The sequence below is a fragment of the Nothoprocta perdicaria genome, unplaced genomic scaffold (assembly GCF_003342845.1).
Source record: "Nothoprocta perdicaria isolate Ctin4 unplaced genomic scaffold, notPer1 scaffold_163, whole genome shotgun sequence".
In the NCBI taxonomy this organism is placed as follows: Eukaryota; Metazoa; Chordata; class Aves; order Tinamiformes; family Tinamidae; genus Nothoprocta; species Nothoprocta perdicaria.
Genome location: NW_020454794.1, coordinates 1,451,872 through 1,469,912, shown reverse-complemented (window position 1 = coordinate 1,469,912; position 18,041 = coordinate 1,451,872). Strand labels below are relative to the sequence as shown.

Here is an 18,041-nt window from a genome sequence, read left to right as displayed (position 1 = left end):
CCGGGTAACCTTGAGCTCGGCGGGCAGCCGCCTGGCCTTGGCCTGCCTCGGCCTGTGGGGCACGCCGCCTCCCGGAGCCCGCCGCCTCCCGGAGCCCGCTCCCACAAGGACTGCTAGGAATGGGGATTTTTGTTTTGGAGGGATTGCACAAATACCCGTGCTTATCCAGAACTCAAAGCGTATTCCCCTGTGGAGCGCTGTTCACGGGTATTTGCCTCCTAATAATAGCTGAAGCTTATTCTATAGGATAGGCRGCGCTGGAAGAGTGAATGGGCTTAGGGAGAAGGAAGTGGATTGCCTGGATTCTCTGCGCGCTAAGACTTCCTGTGCGTGTTGTCGGGGGGGGGGGAGGGAAGGGAGGCCCTTTTTAATTATTTTTTCCACCTACTGTAGGACTGTTGGTGATTTAAATGCCAGGTGGAATATCCGTGAGATGCAGAAAGCACTTTTTTTTAAAACACAGGTTGAGTGTTGGCTGGGAGTAAGTGGAAGAGCATGGGCTTGCTCATTGGAAATATGTATCATATTCATGGTCCCTCTCCATCAGTTTTGTGGAACTGAATTAGTTCTTAATCTTTGCAGTAGAATGATGTTTTCCTCTAATGTCCTGCGTGTATTTATTGATTCTATTAATTGCCTTATCACCCGTCMTTCTATCCCTCCAAAGGCAGCCAAGCAAAACCCCTTTTCTTCTTTTTTGAGCTGACTTGTGCTTGTATGACGTCTAGAGGAAGAATTGGCTCGCCGCTGAGTTAATTACCCAGATCTTGCTAATTTCTTGCTGAACTGAAAATAGATGCTTCATATTTTCCAAATTTATGAAAAGGCTTTCGGTACTTAATTGTTCAGAATTGAATGCATAAGACAGCCGGGCAGGCTGAGCTCCTCTCTAGTGGTGGAAGTTGCTTTGACTTGWGCAATAGCTCTGCCTGTAAAGTTCTGAGCAGGTTTCAGTCTTGGCAGAGGACTCAAGTGTGTTTTTGTGATGATATTGTTTATGCTCACACAGTTAGAAAATATGATTAGGATGGAAGTTTCGGAAAAAAAGTGCTGTTCTAGTAGGGAATGTCCGATAAGAAGGATTAGGGAGTTCTAGCAACTCTATGATGAATTCCTGGGAAAAAAATCTCAATAGTAACTGATTACAGTAAAACTTTTTGTCATAACCTGCACTACATTTGGAGCATTCTGCATGTAAGCCATTTTTGCTTTAATTGTCTTTCTGGCACGAGAAGATTCTGGGGAATCCTGTTCTTCTGCCAGCAACTCTAACTCAAACTTTTTTTTTTTTTTTTTTATCTCGAGTGCTTGAGCATGTCTGGGTAACTCATTTTGGGTGTTGGGCTTTAAATAAGGAAAAGTGCATTCTAATGAACATCTGCAAACAAGTGTGGAGGTGGGGTGAGCCGAGCTGAGGTTCGTTTCCTCGTGGGGGCAGAAAGCCAGCGCTTCTTGCAGCTCTTCCATGCGCTTGAAGCCGGTGCTGGCAGCGCAGGTAGGCTCTGTGGGGCAGTTTGGAAGCGCCTACGGTGCAGGGAGCACCCAGGGAGCTGCTAAGGGTGGGCAGGGTTTGTGTGTCCTGCCGGGAAGCCATGGGACCTGTGGCTCCCAGGAAGTCTCTGTGGCASTGCCGCCTGGAGCCGCAGATCCTGGGAGCGTCTGCAGTGGATCTATGATGCTGACAAGATCATAAATTTTGCTGCGCAGCTGCGGGCTCCCAGAAGACTTTGATTCGGGAAATGCCATCTGCGGGTATTGTAAAAAAAAAAAAAAAGGAAGAATTTTCTATGCTTGTTTTTTTTTTTTTGACTTGGTCTGAAATAATAAGACATTTCATAAAAGAGATCATTTTGTTTTCTTTCAACTGCAGAAGAAATGAGTGCGTAATTTTAAATAAACTTGTGTATTGTGAACTTATTAATAATCTTGACACATTTTTTAGTATGCTTGTGTCTGGCAACATCCACCAGCTCTGTCTGTCCTCATGCCTTCTCCATCTAGCTTAAGAAACTCATTTATTCCCCTAGCAAATGAGGTGGAGTAGAGTATGGTGCTTCAGGGATCCATGTAGTTCCTTAAGCTGCAGCTGAGCATTCGTTTTTTTTCTTCTTACTTCCACGCATAGCCGCAAGTAAGTTGGAAGCAGCAGCTGATGCCCATTCTGGTGCCAGTCATGCTGATGAGGAATATGATGTTTCAATCAGTCTACACCTCTAAAATCACATAGCTCAGAATTTTTCTAATCTTATTTTTTCTGGTCTTTCATGTAGCAGGGGTAGCTCACAGCTACCAGAACATAACTATGTGGGAAAGCCGTGCTGCAAGGCTGCCTTCCTTGGGCTCCTTAAGCTTCACCTAGAAAGCAGTTGTTCTGCACTGCTGTAAATACTGTTCTTTATAAAGGTGGAGACCTGGGCTTGGGAGTGTGGGTTTTCTTCCCCCCCCCCCCCCCCCCCCCCCCATTTTTCCTCCTTCTCTGTCTCGACTAACTAAACATTCCTAGCCAGTTATTCATTAAAGCGGGCTGCACCTTAATTCGGTGAGCAGAAACGCAAGCCTGGTGAGTAAATGTAGGTGTTTTTTCCTGTTTTGGTGTTGTGAGAGCCCTTTGTACTTGGCTTCTGGAAGATGTGCAGCCTTCGCAGCGCAGTTGTGCTTTGCAGTGGCTTTCCTGTGTTTAAAACACCAACTTTTGTGGTTTGAAGGCAAGATGACCCAAAAGAAATAAAAACGCTGACTTTCAGMGTCCGTGGGCTGCATGAGGTGCCCTGAGAGGTGTGTGGAAAAACCCTAGGAACTATCAGTGTGGCTAAAATGTAGTAGTGAGCAGAAGCAGGAAGCCAACTTGCCTACCYGGGTGTCTTGCACTGCTTCCTTTACTCTGTGCTGCCAAAAATTACCCCGGCCAGCGCCCGTGCCTCCGGCCCTGCTCTCCACACCAGCCCCTGATGCTCCTCATGGTGCAGATGCCCTTGTGCACCACRGGGCTGGGTACAGCCCTGGCAATACAGGCAGAGCACCCGTTTGCTGTCCACGGGAGGCACTTGCTACTTAAAGGCTGGTTAAACCAAGTAATCTTACATTTGGGCGTCCGCTAAAAGGAGAAAGCATGTTTGCCTCTGAAGGTCTTAGGCTGCTTGTTTCTCATCTAATTCAGCTTCGTGATGTGCGTTTCCTAACCGTGTGCTGCCAACTTCCTTATTTGAGAGGGAGTTTTTGGCTGCACCGTTGGGCCTGGCCTGTCATACCCACAGTTAGGAAATCTGGCATGAATCCTTGCTCTGGCCAAAAAAGGCAGCAGGGCTTGCTCGTGTCTGTCTCCTCCCCTGCACTAGCACCCGCGGTGTCCCGGGGACCAGCTGAAGGGAAGCTGATCCTCTAAAATCTTTTTGTTTATTTGTTTTTATTGGATCAGCTTGAGGTCGATTGCTTCTTTGCTCTGGTTCGCTGTGCAACCGTGCGAGGTTGGTCGGCAGCACGAGCGCCAGCGCAAGGGAAGCGGGAGGAAGCCAGAAGCTCAAGCGGTCTCGGGCCGTCCCTCCTCTTGATGTGGATGAGTGGTGGTGTTTGTGTGGGCTGGGCATGGGTGCGTGTGCTGGCCTGTCCACGGGCTTCACGTGGCTAACGGGCTCTTCTTGCAGGTGTTTCGTAGGCTGGTGCAGAAATGAGGCACAAAGAGCGAAGCCAAAACGTAGTGGAGGCGGCGGGAAGTTTAGGTGGATGGGACCCTGCGTGGAGACGTGCAGGGGATGGTCCTTGCAAGGAAAGTGGTAGCCTGGAATGTGATATTTATAATTTGTAGGAACAAGCAGCCTTTTTAAAAGACAAGCCCCAGTTAGGACAGTTCTAACCTGTCCATGTTTGGGTGGGAGCTACTGCACATAGTTCCCACCCTCAGGTAGCCAACTTTCTGCTCCTGGAAGCTGTTTCCTGGTGTTTGAAGCACAAGACCAACCCTGGGCAAGTGGTGCCTGATCAACCCAATTGCCTGCTGAGGTGAAATGACCAGCAGAAGAGGGAAGGTGCCGTTTGTGGCCTACCTTGGCATTATTGAGGATGTTGACGTGGTCCCCACAGCATCCAAATAGCCAGGGGTGGGAGGTGAAGTGAGTTGTTGGGATGTGAGGTGCTGAGGGGGTAGTTCCTGTCCCAAAGGGCACGTGTGGCCGGGTTCCACAGGCATGTGGTGGATGAGAGTCTGTGGAGTCTCCTCTGGAGATCTTCCAAACCCGCTTGGATGCAGCCCTGTGCCCCGCACTCTAGGTGACCCCGCGTGCACAGGGGAGTTGAACTAGGTGATCTCTAGAGATCCCTTCCTATCTGAAGGATTCTGTGATTTCGTGGTGCTGATGGGGCCTGGTGGGTTAACGTCTTCCTGAGAGCCTCGGCTGGAGGGCAGAGCGCAGGTTTGTGCGGGATGTGCTCGCTGGCAGGGGCAGCCTGCGGGCACGGGCATTGCCCAGCSCCGTGAGGGAAAGCACTCCTCCTAAGTCGTGTGGCAGAGCTAAACTAGCGCCTTTGTCAGTGCTACAGAGACCTTAATGAAAGGGCCGAGTAACTGGCATTTGAAGAGTAAACTGAAAGTGGTTCCTTGAATGAGTGGGTGCTAAAGTAACAAGGGCAGTGATGGCCACAGAGCTGCTGGCCCGAGGAGGGCAGGGTGCTTTGGCAGCCAGTGGACATGTAATTTGAATACTGTGTGTGTTTTTCTTAATGAGTGGCTTCTGGGATGTAATTTAGTTGAGCCCTGTGTTGGGGATTCCTCCCTATACGATTATATTTTAAGTAAAGTCACCACTGGAGGCAGGAAAACATAAATAAAAAAACGGGGCTGTTTTTTCACTTTCTTCTTAGCATGCTGTAAGCAAGAGAGGGGAAGAGCAAGTGGCATCGTATATGCGAATATGAGATCAATAGAATCTGCCCCCTTAGATAAAATACAGAGATCGCTTCCAGGTTGAAAGGAATATGTTTTAAGAAGGGAAGAAGAAAGCAAGGAATTGTCTAATTTCCATTACAGAAGAGTACAAATTTAACCAATGTGCACTTGCRCTTTTTAGATTAGTCTGGATAAAATTAGGTTACTATATTTAACACATGGTAACGCTTCTTTTAATGGAGTTCTTTGTTACCTTTTTGTTTTCCAGCTCCCTGCAAGTGTTCATTAATAGCACAGCGAGCAGAACTCTGTATATCAATGAAAAACTACCAGCAAGCTCTCCATGATGCAGAAGTCCTCTGCCGAAGCAAACCCCACTGGCCTGCGGTACGATGCTTTTTGCCAAGGATAAGATGAAAGCTACTTGCTCTCTGGGTTTCTCTTTTCAGTTTCTCTTTACAGAACTTGCAGTGTCACTGTTGGAAGAATGTCTTGGTGTTAACAATGTCTCCTGAAACTTTAGATGGCTCTTGCAGCTTGGGGAGGGTCTAATGTGGCTCCAACACATGCAATTGCTATAGTGGGCAGCCRGAAAGATGGCTTTTTTCATACTATAGCCCACTAATTTGCTTCAGCTATTGCTGGGGAGTGGGGTTGGATCTGGCAGCAAGCTCCCTGAAGCTCCCTATGGGTGGTGTGCCCCATGGCAGTGAGTATCTCAGCCAGCTCCTGGCTGGTCTGTCTGCCTGAGGAGTTTCCCAGCTAGTATTTCAGATAGAAACTTTCCTTTGAGACCAGGAGTTCACATGTCAGATTCCTTCTAGAGTCATGGTGAGTCATAGGAGGGTCTGAGGGTTTCTCCTTCTCCACAAATGAGGTGCTGCAAGGAGTGCTGGCCCGAAGCAAGCGGCAGAACCCAGGTTGGGAAGGAGGGCACGGCGCCTGTGGTTGCTGCCTGTTGCCCCAAGGCACGCTGGTGTTTGACCATTCACCCCACCCAGGCTTGCACCTCCCGTTGGTGCCTGCTTCCCTCACCCCAGCAACACTGCAGCACAGGCTTGGTGGGATGAAGCTCCTGGGCTGGACACAGGCTGCCATGGGGAGCAGGGTGAGAGTTTTTGGAATACCTCAACTTGTTCCAGTCTAATCTTAGCAAGACTGAGGAGGAGCCACGTGAGGCCCTCAGTGACCTGCTTCAGCATGGGGGCTGCAGATAGCACTCTTTTTCTAGCTTGGGAGGAACTTGGGTACTTATCTTCAAAGCATAACTGTTTTACCATCTATTAGAACAGTTTTTATTTGAAGACAGGTCATCATCTTTCCTCTTATCCCCAGTTTCACTATTCAAAAATTGTCATTTTGTTCAGGATCATTACTAATCAAGTCAGAAATTCATCTTGGGCAGCCTTGATTGGGTTTCTGCACAAAGGGAAAGATGAATTAAGCACGTTCAAATGTTTTTATGAAGTGTCTTGTCTGTTTGCGTTGAAACCATGGAAATGTGATGGATGTCAGTTGTGGGCGGATAAAAACGTTAATCACATCTCTGAAGAATGCTAATCTAAAATGAAATTTGTCATCATGGCATACCAGCAATATCACAGTTATATTTCTTTTGTGTGTGCATTTGTCAGAATTTCCAGGCGTGCTTTGGTAGTCCCAAATTAATATTCTGCAGGAATTCTGGGTATCTGCTTTGTTTTGTGTTTTGCAACGCTTCATCCAGCAGCTGGCATCTAGCTCAAACATGCATTGTCTAGTAAAGAAAGTAGAGGTAAGCCCAGCATTCACACACAAGAACCTTTTGGCCCGCTGCTGCCTTAAACTTAGCAGCTTGCAGGGTCAGCACAGCTCCATTGGGTCTGCAGGCCCATGGTAGTAATTAGAGCAGGAGACAAGTCTGTTTCTTTTCAGTCACTGTGAAAACCATATCCTTGGACTCCGAGGCAGGAGCAAGTTTCCAATTGTACTTTTTGTGTGAGAAAGAGAAACAGATGCCTTCCGTAACGCTGCACAAGGTCCTGCCTAGATTTTGCCYTTCAATCTGATGCTTGTCAAGACTGTGAAAATCACAAAGGGAGAAACTGGAAGTGATAGTGCTTAAGTGTAAGGGCCTCTGGTACTAGATCTTTACAAAGCCCTTCTGTGGGAAATCAGTATTCCCTTTGCTGCTTACACTTGGGCAAGGCGATTGCTCTCTTGGCCTCTGAAGGAAGATGGCAAGCAACCTTGTAGCCTCTCCAGTGCAGCGGAGTTATCTTACAAGCGGTGTCGGACTTGTTAGGAGTTCTCTACCAGGATTTTACAGAGGCTGTGCAGTTGTCAAAATAAAGAGGTCAGGTCTCCGGAAGTACCTCTCTTACCATGTTCGAAAGAAATGCCTTCTGGAGATCTCGATGTGAGAGGCCTCCAGCATGTTGACCGTATCTGACTCCCCAGAAGCCACGGGACTTTGGAAGCAAGTACAGTTCTTGCCGAGTTCCTCACTCCCAAATTCCTGTTAGAAAATCTTCTGCTTCTTACTCGCTGCTTCTTTAGAATTGAAATAGGTTGTTGCTTTACCTTCTTTTGGAGAAAGAGTCAGAATAACTTCTCAGTGCTCGGTTTGAGAGACCTTTGTATTTTGAGACATCTTGTTTAGTTCATTGAGTGATGTGTGTTATCTAACCTGTGATATGTATTATCTAACCAAAACAATGGTACAGGTCTTCTACTTCCTGACAGTAGAGAGGGAAAGATCTTAAATGGCATTGAATCAGCTTGAATGACAGAGGTATCTTCTTGGGAAGAATGACAGAGGTATCTTCTTGGGAAGATGCTATGAAACTAGAAACCAGATTTTGCATTAGCATGAAGAATAGGAAATATGTCTGTGCTTACCGGACCAGTTTCTAAAGGATTTGTACTTTCAGCACAGCCTAAAGCTAACCATGTAGATCAGAGGTGGACTTGACTTTGCAGAGCAGGGGTCTGTCTACTGAGCAATAGGCAAATGTTTAGCTACATGTTTAGTTTTTCTCCATCTTAAGGCAATAATTTCCATAGCCAGATTCGAAATGCAAATGGATGTCCACAGAGAAATTTGAAAGGGGAATGTTCTGTTGTTACAAGCAACTAAAGTAGGACTTGTCACCAAGCTGAATACTCTGCCTTACCTGTTGTCCATGGATGTGTTGTTATAGTATTTGGCAGAGGTCAGAGGAGCTAAGGAACTCCTAGTTAAGTACTGGTAAGTTTCTATATTCATTATATGCCGATCTTTTCTAGCTCAGTAAAAAAAGTCACAATTCATGTCTGTCCTCACAAGATAGCCAGCAGAAATGTGACTCCTGTACATGAAATCTGTGTCCTCATCTGCTGTCTCCAACCTGCCCTGCACACTTGTCTTTCCTGAGTAGATTTATTACTGTCAAAATAGCCTTTGTATGTGAAGCAGTTCACCTGGAAATGGRGATGTAATATTCCCAGGCCCCAGGGAATAAAAACCTTTCCTTGTTCTCTGTCTGGCCACCCTCTGGGGAAAGGCACGGTGCCCTTGGCTTCAGTGCCTTTGGTCCTTCCTCGTGGTGGCCAACCTCTGAGGCAGAGGAAGAGAGAGGAAGAGCAGCAGGTTCCAAGGCTTYTTGCTTTTCTCCAAGTCACATAAATTGAACATGTTGATACCAAAGCAAAGCTGGAAATATAATGATAATAATAATATAGCTCTGTAGGGAAAGACCTGGCCTTCCTGGTAGATAACAAGCCGACGATGAGGCAGCRGTGTGGCCTCGTGGCCAAGAAGGCCAATGGGATCCTGGGGTGCATTAAGAAGAATGTCTCCAGCAGGCCAAGGGAGGTCATCTTCCCACTCTACTCAGCTCTGCTGAGGCYACACCTGGAGTGTGCAGTTTTGCACTCCCCAGGACAAGAGGGATGTGGAGCTGCTGGAGAGAGTCCAGCGCAGGGCTACGAGGATGATCAGGGGCCTGGAACATCTGCCCKATGAGCAAAGGCTGAGGGAGCTGGGCCTGTTCAGCCTGGAGAAGAGGAGGCTGAGGGGGGATCTGAGCAGTGTCTACAAATACCTCAAAGGAGGGAATGAGGAGGATGGGGCGGCCTCTTTTCAGTGGTGGCCACGGATAGGACTAGAGGAAACGGCCACAAGCTGAGGCACCAAAAGTYCCACAGGAACTTAAGGAGAAAACTCTTGACAGTGAGGGTGACAGAGCCCTGGAACAGGCTKCCCAGAGAGGTTGTGGAGTCTCCTTCTCTGGAGATCTTCAAAATCTGTTTGGATGCAGCCCTGTGCCCCGTGCTCTAGGTGACCCTGTGCGTGCAGTGGGCTGGACTGAGGTCCCTTCCAACCTTACGGATTCTATGATTCTGTAATACTGTGATATCGAAGAGCTGGTTACTCGTGGTCAGCAATGACAACAAAAAGCAAAACCGTCATCTACAGTTCTGGCTATTCTGCACCTGCAAAATGGAGTAGACTTCAAGAAGTCTATTCACAGGTGTCTTACTGTCTCTTCAGAAATATATCTAAAATTGTTTGTTTTCTTTATATGAACAGGGCCATTGTGTGAAAGCAAAAGCTCTTTCTGGATTGGAAAGGACTGAGGAAGCATTGAAGGAGTTTCTCTACTGTGTTGCCTTAAATCCTGAATGGAGCGCAATGAAGAAGGAAGCCCAAAAGGTATAGARTGTGTTTATTGGCTGCTTTGTGGCCATCACACTGCTCTTATTCCTGCAACTAAATGAAATTCTTGTCATCTCAGGTAACAGGTGTTAACAAATGGTAGTTTGAGTCAATAGATTCTCTGACCCTTTATTAGTATGATGCCATACGAATATCAAACGCCTCATGCATTTGATTCAGATATCAATCACAAGGACTGTATGTCTGTAGATTTCACTACAATACTGTTAATTTGTCCCCTACAATTTGTAGATTCCTTTGCCAGTGTACCAGATGGATTTGAACATGCCTGGATTAAGTAGGYTTAAGACTGCTAATTATAGGAAATCTTTTTTTGCAGAAAGTGGGGAAAGGGGAGAGGTGAGTTATGTGCTGCCATGTCATGGAGGTGAAGGAGTTGCTGCCTCTATTGGACTCCRAAGCCTAACTTGCCATAAGGGACACACTTACTGCTAACCTGCCATAAATAGATTCCATCTTAGGTCTCTATGATCAGATTTTTGAAAAAGAAAAGGAAATTTGTGAAGGTGCGTGGTGGGGAGTTGAGAAGGGGAACAGGCTCTACACGACTTTAGTTTTGAATGAAATGTGCTTGAGGGTAGAGAAATAGCTTGCTGGATGCAGTTAATGAGAGCTGAAATGCGTCTGCCTTATGAGTTTTGGCAGGAATTGATCTAAATTCTTTGGGAAGTAGAGATCTGAGGCTCAGAGAGGGGAGGAGTGGAAGCAGGAGAAAGGCAATGGGCTGTCAACCCATGGAGAGGCTTTTGGGGGTGGGAAGCTGATGTTCTATTCCTAGAGAGAAGATAACTGGGATGTCTCTACAGTTGTGAGCGATGCCATATAACATTCTTGTGAGCAATGGGGAATGCAGTTGCAAGCATCTTGGCATTTGGAAACTTCTAAGTTTGTGCTGTCTGTACTCATAAAACATAAAGATCCTATCTTAACTCTTTTTCTTCTTTTTTTTTTTCTCTCTTAATTGACTAGATAATGTGTGAGATGTTTTTCCCAGCCTTTGAAAATGTGCATGATAGTCTAACAGCACCTTTCTCTAGTCGAACATCCTATACAAGATTGAAACCTGCRTTTTTGAGTAGCATAAACACACAGTCAGCTGCTGAAGATAGTTGTATTGCTGGGTCCTCAAAGGTAAAGTAAAAAGCCCTGAAATACAAATACCAAAAGTAACACAAGGGTCTGTGTCTGATCTCTGTGACATTGTCTTTGTAGTCATGTAGACACTTTATGGTAAGCCTGTTTCTCGAGTTATTGCTGGATGTCGTGATGGGGTGTATTTCTTAAAAATGAGAGAATGAAACTGCAGAAAACAAATGGATGTGGGGATTCATTAAATGTGCTTTTTTCCTCTCTCTGCACTTTATGCACTCTGGATCTTTGTATGATGGGAAGAGAATTTTCAGAGGAGGGATCTGTAGACAGAGGAACATCCCTGTCCGTTTCGTGTAATTTGAGAGTGCCTCTATTTGATATTGGCCTTTTTTCACTTTCTAAACATACTATAGCAACATTAAGGTATTGCTGATGTGTACAACGGGGGGGAAAAAAAAGCAAACTTGTCTCATGCCCTGTGTCACTGTTCTTATTTTTTTTTCTAGGATACTGTGCTCAGGTTAACAAAAAGCCCGTCCCAAGAATCTGATGTATTTAGAAGCACTGATTCTTCTGTTTCACATGTACTCTATTTTGAAGACAACAAGAAGTCCTTGGGAACTATTCTCTCCAGTTTACCTGGGGCTGGCTTAAAAAGAAAGCTGTCCAGTGACATGAGGGATTTACACAGCTCGGATGTCCCTAATAAGATTCCTAAAAAAGGTTTGTGCTCTGGTTTAGAAAGGTCACTTATTTAGTGGTTACTTAAAAATGATAAACTACTCTTTTTCTGCTCCCTTTTTATACTTGCAAATGAAACATTCCTTGTAGGGACTGAGGGACTGAAATAATATTTTTTTGCTTAGTGTGTCTGTTTCTGCTGCAACAGCCTTACTCAATTAGGCATTTCTGTCGTCTTGGACCGTGCAGATTTAAAGGATGTCAAAGCCATTTACGTACAAATACTATTTACGTTATTCCAGAACAATCTCATTCAGTGAACATTGTATTTTCTTTCTCTAAAGGAGCATTTCTAATATATAATCCACTAATAGTTTGTCTTTGTATTGCTGGTGACAGTCATTTTCCAGGAGAAAATGACCATTTCTCGGAGATAGAGCCGAACTATCACCTTCTATATGAAGGAAAGATACAATAAACTGGGAAACTAATCTTTAATTGGCATCCGAAACAGTCACATGCAATTTTACATGAATTTTGCTAGGCAAACAAAGAAGCCTTTTGAAAGCCAATAAGCCCACCCATTCTGTCACTTGAGAGCTGTGCTTACAGTTGCTTACAATTCTCAAGCTTCTAACAAAGTAGTTTTAGTGCTCTGGGAAAAAAAAGTGCTGAAGGCAGTATATTGCATGAGTAGTGGTTAAAGGAGGCTTTTTAAATACCATTATTTTAGTGTGCATTTTTAACCTTAAAAAATAAAAAGTAATAAAAAGAGAGACAAATTTCTGCCTTGAAATGTTATAGATCTCGAAGTGCTCCTGTTTATCTGCTGTCTCCATAAATTGTCAACTTGTCTGTGGTTACTTTCTGATCTCGTTGCTGTGAAGGGAAAAACTCTATACTTGCCTATGAACTGCAAACTCAGTAAATAGATTGTGAAATCTGACCCTCCACTATCTTTGCAGTAAAGGCCAGAGATCGCGTTTTACCCATAACCATTAATTTCTGGTCTGTGCTAGATCCGSATGCCACGTTACTGTTTGTGGAACAAAACAGTTAGGTTCTTGCTGTTACTAAAGGCCAGCGTGCAAGATATAGGTTAAAGATAACTCTTCTTTGTAGGCCACACAACACTGTTGCCCTCTCCCCTCTGCTGTCTGTGCTTGAGATAAACCAGATGCTGAGTAAGTTACCCTCTAACAAAACATCCTAATTCTTTAACTTCACGCAAAAGTTGAACATTTCTTTTAACAGTTGGTGAATCTGGATGAAAAAAGGACATGGAGGGAGTAGGCATGATGTTGTTATAACCCTCGCTGGAGAATAAACTCACAGACCAGCAAAGAAGTTGCAAAATTTTAAAGCTGCTAGCTCTTGAGCTTAAATATTGCTGTGAAGATTGAAGCCCTGACTCATAAGTGTGTTAACTACTGCAGTACATAGCATCCTCAAAAAAATACAGGATGGGCAAAATTTTAGGTGTGTGTGGTGTGTGTTTTCTGGTATTTACAGAGTGCTGAGCTAGTAAAATTAGTATTAGCTAGTTTGGCTCCAGGAGTCCATAAAAGTTTAAGCTGTCTGAAACACGGGATTTCCACAGCAGGCTAGTCTAGAAGAGTGTAAGCCCTTTTTATACTTGTGAGAAAAAGTACTTCTACTGAGAAAATCTATAACAAACAGTGCTGAAATACTTTAAATATGTGTAAACAAATTAAATTCTGGACTTAACATACTCAAAAACATCTGGCCTGGCTGATGTGGGAGTGGTGATGGTGGTGGGAAAGCAATAGCAGAGCATTTTAAAAACTAAGACTTAAAAAAACAACAGCCATTTTTGGCGAAGAAAATCAYGGGTATTCATCTGTAAAATGCTTTCTCTGGCCATGCACTTCCTCTGCTCTCCAAAAAGCTCTCCTGCCAGAAAGCCTAAAAATTAGGTGGAAACTTTTTGTTTTGTTTTGTTTGTTTAACAAAGCTTGTGGCAAATAAGAGAAATTTGATTCTTCATAGAAAAACAACTTAAACAGCATTTGAAATTGCAATTAAACTTAACCATTCTTTTTATAACTCTCTTCTTATCTACTTACTTAGATGCAGATGTTTTACCTGAAAACACTGCCATTGCTTCAAGTGAGATCCCAACAACCCTTGTGGATGCTTCCGACTTCGAGTGCTCCCTCTGCATGAGGTATGACTAGACTGGTCCGGCATGAAGATCTGAAAGCCTTTTCTGTCTTCTGACAAAAAGTTTAGGAAGGAAGACAGTCTGCAAAATGTCTAATGGATTTTTTTTTCCTGAAACCGATATCTAATGACTCTTYACAAACTGGATATTTTTTTCATTACACCTTATCTTCATGGTTACCTCTTTTTATATCCTGAGATAAAAATGTTGCCATGATTTTTATGAAAGGTGGTGTCTAGGTTTAGTCACTTAGGGTTTTTTACTCCATATTTTCTTGTTCAGGTTGTTCTACGAACCTGTTACCACTCCCTGTGGACATACCTTTTGCCTCAAATGCCTCGAGCGTTGCCTTGACCATAACCCCCACTGTCCTCTCTGCAAAGAAAAGCTGTCAGAAGTAAGTATATCCTTGCCTCAGTTAAAAAAAAAAAAAAGAAAAAAAGCATCATGTAGTGTTCTATAGAAAGCAAGTATGTTGGATATTTTTATGCTCCACCTGTGGCAGAGCAACACAGTATTGCCCATAACATCAAGCTTGAAGAACTTCTTTTCTGTGAGGGTGACAGAGCCCTGGAACAGGCTGCCCAGGGAGGTTGTGGAGTCTCCTTCTCTGGAGGTCTTCCAAACCCCCCTGGATGGGACCCTGTGCCACTGGTGTCCCTGCTTGAGGAGGGGGTTGGACTAGATGATCTCCAGAGGTCCTTTCCAACCTCAACCCTTCTGTGATTCTGTACATAGCCCTCTTTTACCTTAGAATACATCCTGTCAGTCCAATCAAAAGGAGGGGTTTGCTGGTGCTTTAGGTAATTTAGAATTCTGCTGTCACTTCAGATTCAGCTTGAGGAGCAGCCAGCATAGTCCTGTTCCTAATACCTGTTCTGGATCTCTGCTGACTGTGAACAAGGCCTCAGTTGAAACTTGTGCTCCAGGATTTGTAACCTGTCCCATGCATTGAGTACTTCCCGGGCAGCAGAAGCATTCCAGCTTTGTATATATACAAAGAGCATATATATTTACCAAAGAGGAGTGGCTTTGCCTTGGTGTTAGCATGGCCTCTGCCAACTGAAAGACATTGGGTTACAATTAGTGGACATCGGAATAAATTGCATATCCTTAAGTGGGAATTTTGATGCCTGGACGCCGAGAAGGAAGAGGACACTCGTGGGCTAATGTGCTGTGTTGTGTTACCAAAGGGGATGGGTTGGGARGAAGAGATACTAGATGACTTCTCGTTACCAGGCTTCAGAGTTGACTCTTCTTTGCAGTTTCTGGCAAGCAGAACTTACAAAAAGACCGTCCTTACAGAAGAGCTGATAATCCGCTACTTGCCAGAGGAGCTGTCGGAAAGGAAGAAAGTTCATGAGGAAGAAATGAAGGAATTATCCAAGTAAGCATTTTTTACTGCCAACCGTTGTCACAAAAATGGATGAATGGATTTCACTTCATGTCAGCAGAAGTGCAAAGGTTCATTGCTGTATCAGGGCTCTGTGGCTCTTACTCTGCAGCTCAGTCAAAGTGAAAAATARAACATGCAATTAAAAAGAAAAGTATGAGGATTAACTGGCTTTTTTTTTAATTAAACAGTTTTACTGAACTTTGRAATCCTCCACTGCCTTGCTTTTAAATACGGCAAGTTCTTAGATATTAAATTACTGTAAAAAAATYGCTGAAATCCTGCCATCTGTATCTAAGCTGTATGTATCTATGTGCACGCACTTAGGAAATCACTTATTACTCTCTAGCTCTTCCACTGCAAAAGTAGATTAGAGGATTTTATTAACATGAAGAGTCCTGAAGTATTTTTGTCCCTTAAAAATGATAAACCACAAGCAGGTGTGTGTTTACACAGAATGAGTTTAAGGAAACCACTAGAGCACTAGAGTCAGTGCAGCATAAAAGGCTGGTTTATGCTGAGTACAGTGATACACAGAAGAAAGCTGAGCTATTTTTAACACTTGTTTTGCAGTTTGAATAAAGATGTTCCCATCTTCGTGTGTACCATGGCCTTCCCTACCATCCCTTGCCCACTTCATGTCTTTGAACCTCGTTATCGGCTGATGATCAGAAGATGCATGGAAACTGGTACCAAGCAGTTTGGCATGTGCTTAGCTGATGAATTGAAAGGGTAAGGAGATGAGCTAAAAATGTTCTGTGCTATTTGTCTCCCCGAATCACTGTGGATCCTGCCAGTCCTGTATGAATCAGTGCAGAAGCTGGTGGATTTTTAGCTTAGAATATCGAGCATTCCTTTTGACGCAAACCCCTTCATTTTTAGTGCTCCTCTGTTGATTGAATAGCAAGAATACACTTCATCCTCCTACTGCAGGCTCCAAATAGCACTTAGTTGTGTATGTGCTTGAATAGCTTTTCAGCCTGCTTTTCTTAGTGAAAGCTAGCGAAGTCAGTTTGAAGTTGCTCTTCTGCTCTGTTTGAAAGAAAAAAAAAATCAAGCCTTTCATAGTTTTCCTACATAGACTGTATGATTTGAATGAGAGAAAATATATCCTTGGCTGAGAAGGCTGTTTTGCTGTTGAATGCTGATTTTTGATGTTTTTCTTTCCTGCTGTGTTCTCTTTCCGTAGTGAGTGGGTTTGTCTTGCTATATGAAATTCATTTTTTGCGGCTTCTGACACTGGTGTTTTTCCAAATAACAGCTCCCTGTGTGGAGACTAAATACTGATCAGTAGCTGAAAGTCTACCTTCAGTTTTTATCTTCTGTAGATCATGTAACAGTTTTTTGAGGTAAAGAGGATAGGCAGAAGCTTGGGCGGGGGGGAGGATCTTAAGRGAAGTCTATTTTTTGAGATGTGATAGATAGTTGCCACCTTCAGAAGATATGTTGGAGTAATGCAAACTTTAGACTACAAGTGTGGGAAGTTTTAAGGACACTTTAGTCCTTAGAGGGRATGCCTGGAACTGAGAGGAAGGGCGAGTCATACCAGGCTTTGGCTGCCTGTCCTTGTGGATTTGCCCAGTTTGTTATTTTTTTTACCTCACACATGAGAGGGGAATTGTGGCAACAGGAGCACAGGAGACACAACAGCTTCCAGTCTCCTCTGGCTGTACTTTGTGTCCCCAGGGTGCTGTCAATGCTGTGCGCACGGCAGACTGCTGATAATATGGAAAAAACAATAACTGACTTTTTTGATAACATCACATAAGATACTTCAAAATGCATCTGGAAGGGTTAGATTTTTATATGTACTGTCTCTTTTCGGCTATTAAAATGTTTTTAAATATGGCATTCTTAAGCCACTGAAATGCAGTGCTATACAGATGAGGATCTGTAAGCACCTGGTAGGCTGTTGCAGCTTCTTATATAAGTAAAGAGATTCTCTTGTTGATTTAAAATTGCAAAATCACCTGGGAATAGAAAAAGTAGGGRAACTTGTTTTGCCTCATTACATCAATCTGTAATGGGGAGAGATGAGAGGCAGAGATTGATGCCTCCTTTGAAAAACATGGTGATAAGATGTTCAGTTCATTACCTTCCTCTGCTTTAGTTTGCTGTTTTAAATTTAAACTGAGGTGGGGGGTTGTAACCTTTTAGCACACGTAAGTATATTTTATGCCCAATTTTAGGTTTTTCTTTTCTCTTTCTGGTCAAAGTCAATTTCTACTCAAAAATAACTTCCACAGAACGACAGAAATTACTCATCACCTTTATTTCTGGACTAATTTTTAAACTATGAATGCCCCTAATAGGCTTAATTAAAAAAAAAAAAAAAAGTTATGTAGCTGTTTAAATAGCACGTAGTCTAATTTCACTGTAATAAGCTCATTCATCGCAGTCCYGCTGGTGGAACACACAGCACGTAGTTTTGTGTAACTGAATTCTTCTTGCTGTTCCTCAGTTCATGTTTAGTGTGATGGAAAGGAGAGAACAGTTATTCACAGGGGTCAGATTTTACTWTTTGCACTTAAAACCATGGTTTGTGGTAGAGTAGCAACAGGAGTCATTCCTCCGCAGTGCTGCTGTCTTTTTCATTGCTGTGCTGCAACACACTGCCAAGCCCTGGTAAGAGAAGTATTTCCCCGATGTAGCATTTGTCAGACCCAGCAGGGATTTGTTATCTTGAGATGAGATTAGATACAGCACATGCTTCTGGTTAGCAATACACAGTAAGCTGAGGTGCAAAGCTTGCAGATCAGCCTATCATGGGGTGATCAACCTTTTTAATGAAGCGACTAAAGCACAAACACAGGACAGAGTACAGCTGAGAATTTAAATTAAGCCTTTCTGTGTTGTTTCCAGAACACGATGAAAAGCAGTATTTAAGTAAAACAGACGTGTGGTTTTGCTAACAGTTTGAAAACTTGGACAATATAAATGCCAGGAGAATCCTGCTTTGAAAATGCCTTTTCCTTCTAGAGCCTCTATTCCTCTGTTTACACCTCAGGGTACACCTCAGCACTGGGGTAGCCATGGACTGTTCTAGCCCTTCATCCCTGCAGTTGTTCCTCAGTTTCTTATGGTATCTCAACCCAACTAGTTTTCTTTGTAA

General features: G+C 43.8%; 1 protein-coding gene across 1 annotated transcript in view; it reads left to right on the top strand.

The window, feature by feature from the left end:
- The window catches only part of LONRF2 (LON peptidase N-terminal domain and ring finger 2), a gene marked incomplete at its 5' end in the record, with an annotated part of 35,339 nt that overhangs the window by 10,912 nt on the left and 6,386 nt on the right, over positions 1 to 18,041 (top strand). The window contains 8 exons of the mRNA XM_026035648.1: positions 5,148 to 5,266; positions 9,432 to 9,554; positions 10,548 to 10,709; positions 11,177 to 11,393; positions 13,443 to 13,539; positions 13,819 to 13,933; positions 14,802 to 14,923; positions 15,503 to 15,661. Of these exons, the coding sequence (XP_025891433.1) occupies positions 5,148 to 5,266; positions 9,432 to 9,554; positions 10,548 to 10,709; positions 11,177 to 11,393; positions 13,443 to 13,539; positions 13,819 to 13,933; positions 14,802 to 14,923; positions 15,503 to 15,661 (1,114 nt within the window). The remainder of the gene's footprint in view (positions 1 to 5,147; positions 5,267 to 9,431; positions 9,555 to 10,547; positions 10,710 to 11,176; positions 11,394 to 13,442; positions 13,540 to 13,818; positions 13,934 to 14,801; positions 14,924 to 15,502; positions 15,662 to 18,041) is intronic.